General features: G+C 43.3%; 1 protein-coding gene across 1 annotated transcript in view; it reads right to left on the reverse strand.

The window, feature by feature from the left end:
• Window positions 1-3,764, reverse strand: part of raraa (retinoic acid receptor, alpha a) — a 59,599-nt gene that overhangs the window by 14,197 nt on the left and 41,638 nt on the right. The window contains exon 3 of the mRNA XM_014008119.1: window positions 1,895-2,036. Coding sequence (XP_013863573.1) covers window positions 1,895-2,036 — 142 coding nt within the window. The remainder of the gene's footprint in view (window positions 1-1,894; window positions 2,037-3,764) is intronic.

The raw sequence follows: 3,764 nt of genomic DNA on the forward strand, positions 1-3,764 counted from the left end.
ACACACACACACACACACACACACACACACACACACACACACACACACACACACACACACACACACACACACAAACAAACAAACTTTTGTAACACTTCAACCTTTGTTTAGGCCATTCTTAGCATGGGTAATAATAAAATGTGCTAACAGTCATTTCCAAACACCACCCCCTCCCTCTGATGTCGTCTTGCTTGGCATTGCCACCTGGCAGCAGGCCTGGCACCGTCGTCTGGAGCTGTCTGCCAGCAGACGCAAGGTCACCGAGACGCCCTTCGGTGCTACCAGGGGGTCCACCTTCTGTACATGTGTGTGTGTGTGCGTGTGCGTGCGACACACAGTGATTATTTAAGTGGAGTTAACCGAGTGTGCTTTTGCTCTTCTTATTCATATCACTTCGTGTTGTCACCTTGCATGTGCATAATTTTGGCAGAAGCGAGTAGTTATGCACGAGCTGACGAGTGTGTGCCTTCCAGTGTCAGAGTCAGTGGCACGGAGGGTCCCTGCTGGGCCCAGATGGCCCGGCTGCCCCCCCGGCACCAGCCCACTTTGGCCACTCTCGCTAGCTAAAGTCACTTGTGTGACCACAGCAATCTGCACACTCTGCACAAAATCACCACTGAGGAAAAAAAAAAAAACAAGTAGTGCAACAAAGTAGAGTGAAAGTCTATAAATCYACGGGAACATTTCCAACCAGGAGCTCATTCACAAATCCATTTTGTTCCTCCTGTGCAGTACCATAAATTAATCACTAGATGTCAGTCTAACTCCACTTGATCTCCCTCCACTGCACGCTGTGTGCCTCAGCATGCAGCTGTGTGTGAAGGAGGGCCGCTGTGATCCTTCTACCCATGATTAATGGCCCCATTCAAAGGTAAGGAGCTCAGAGGATAACTTCTTTTACTGTAAGCCACAGGGCTGTGGCATGGGGAGTGCTCCGTGTGCTCGCTGTAGCAGAAAGATGAGGTAAATAGCGCTGGGAAGACAGAAGGCRCAGGGAGGATGCAACAGAGGGCTGGATGCATGTGTTTGAACAGGTGTGTGGCTGTAGCGAGGAGAGATGCTCTGCACTTTCGGTCTGTATTTGTCTGCCATTGATTTTCCCATTGACTTAGCATTTATCAGTATTTACCACAACAAATGTGTCCCCCTGTACACACACTCTGACCGTGTGTACGCAGCGAGTGAAGTGGTCAGGTGGAGGTAAAAATAAAAAAACACTCCGGCTGGCCTCTGAGCTCTTTGAGGTCACACCTCCACCAATTACTTTATCAAGTCTGACTGCTCGTGTGTGTGTGTTCACAGTCTACCCCCCTCATACACCGTCGCCCCCCACAGGGTGCGATGATGGGAGCAGACRCCTGCTCTTTCACTCTCCGCAGGTGAGAACATATTCATCACAGGAGCCTGCCAAGCCTGGCGACACCCTGACTGTTGCTGCCATTCGGCAAAACGGCAGCCTTTTCCTTCAATTATACAGCGAGATGAGCGTTCCAGCTCTGAACGAAACAAAGCTCATAAACAAAAGGTTTGATCGAAACAGCCGCTGTCTCTACACTGCTAGGCCTTTAACAGTGCTGGTAAAACCCGACCCGAAACATCATGACTTTTAAAAGCATGCAGTGAAAGCACCGATTATTAGACGTGAACTGGGACGATAATAGAGCACAGCTATGGATTGAGGATAAATTAAGCATGAACATTTCCACCTGAATCACTGCCAAAGCCGAAAGATGAGCGAGTAACAAACACTGATTGCTTATGCAATGTTAGTGGTGGAACGAATGTCAACAAATGTGGAGACTTAAAGCCTTCTGGAGCTAACCCCCTTCAGGATTAGAGAGCCATGATGAGATCTTGTGTTTGGCTCTGGCAGCAACTGGAATTTTATGCTTACACTCTTTAGACATCCCGACTTCCAGGCACTTCTGTAACCGACAGTACTGGCAGCGATTGCGGGTGACTTTGTTGATGATGCAGTTTTTCTCCCGATGACATGTGTACACCATGTTCTTCTGGATGCTTCTCCGGAAGAATCCCTGCACGGCAACAAAAAGAAGAAGAAAATAGTGTTATGTGTTTGTGGGAGGAATGCTACTGTAGAGGTAAAGAAACGTGATTAAAGTCGTTTTTACATGTTGCTGTTTTGTTTTTATTATCTATTTATGCTTTTGGCTTTCCTGCAAACCCAGTCACAGCATCTTTCCTCTGCTGCTGCGTCATTTTTATCRCTTGAAAAGCTTAAAATGTAACTTTTAAAAAGAGGACATGCAGAATCGATGTATGTCACAGGGCTGCAGTTAAAAGGCACTGAACAATCAAGCTTTTAAGTCCTTAAGGGGCTTAATTTGTAACGTACTGTTCGTTCCTTTTACCTTAGAGGGAGAGACTGACATCTCACAAAAACTCACCTGAGTCTTGGTATTAATCAAGACTCAAGTGTGGTGTTTGCTCAGCTTCTTCCAGGCTAAGCTAACAGCTAAAACATTTTTCAGTCTTTGAAAAATAAATCTTTCTCAAGAAATGACCTACTGGTGTGAAATAAAACATTGTTGTACAGCAGGGCTATTCAGCTGGCGGCCTGCGGGCCAWGTACGGCACGCCAATTGGTTTATTAATCTCTTAAGGCCACATTCTCGGTCCTCTACATTAATTACTGTAAATTATTTTATTTAGACATAGACATTAAAATCTTGACTAAAAGCTTGTTAAAAAGCATTTCTATGAACACCCAAGACAGTTAAAACTACAAGCAGTTGAAGATAAATAAAAATAAAATTAGTTTTAAAAAATGGCAAGTCAAAATAATATTAATGTTAAATAGGAGGCATAATGTGTTATTTTCAGTGTGCATTGCCAATGCAATGCACATTATTGTGATTCATTTCCCATCCAAGTCATTTCAAATTTGCCATGCTTCTCCTCCTGCATACTTAGTCCTACAGCTGCCATTGTAATTTATATCTGTAAAGCTCCTGTGCCAAATGATGGCTATGCCTTTTGGTGCCTGTAAAACTTATAGTTTATGAAATATTAATGTTTAATGAATTATAATTGCAGTCAATGGAGCCTTGTATTGGTCCAATACTGCCCCTTGCTGTACTCAACTTGGTAATGCACCATAGTTTAATATTTCAACTCAGCAGTTCAGTGTTTACAGTACAGTACAGTACAGATGTTTTACTATAATATTGTCTTAATACTGCTCGATTGTTGAAATATTATGCATTTTTGTGTCAATAATTTTATTGGCAATGTGGCCTCTTTCTGCACACATACAAACCAACCCCTGGCACCATCTTCTGCCACAGCTCCATTGGTCTAACGGTCTATATCATGGACTTTCATGTGGGAGATCAGGGTTCAAAACCCAACTAAAGCAACTTTAACCACAAATCTCTTCCAACTTCATATTGTCACTCAATTACCTTAATTACAAACACCTGCTGATTTGGCAGGCACAAGCTGGTATAGAAAACACATTTGAACTTGGTCGAAGTTCCTTCTGCAAGTCCAATGCTGCAGGCAAAGCCATGCTGCAATGACATGCTACATGGCAATGCACACTTGTTTTTACATYGTAAAAACCCATGTCTAGTTATTTTTGAGATTGTTTTAATATCACTGCTTTTATTACATTGGGTTCTGTATGTTGCATTTGTGGTTAAATGCAGCAAAATAAACTAATTCAGAGGTAACAGATCTTTGTAATACTTGGTTTATTTACATTATGACTTTACTTGCTGGGTGTTCGGGCCCAGAGCTGT

This window comes from Austrofundulus limnaeus, unplaced genomic scaffold, assembly GCF_001266775.1.
Source record: "Austrofundulus limnaeus strain Quisiro unplaced genomic scaffold, Austrofundulus_limnaeus-1.0 Scaffold48, whole genome shotgun sequence".
Lineage (NCBI taxonomy): Eukaryota > Metazoa > Chordata > Actinopteri > Cyprinodontiformes > Rivulidae > Austrofundulus > Austrofundulus limnaeus.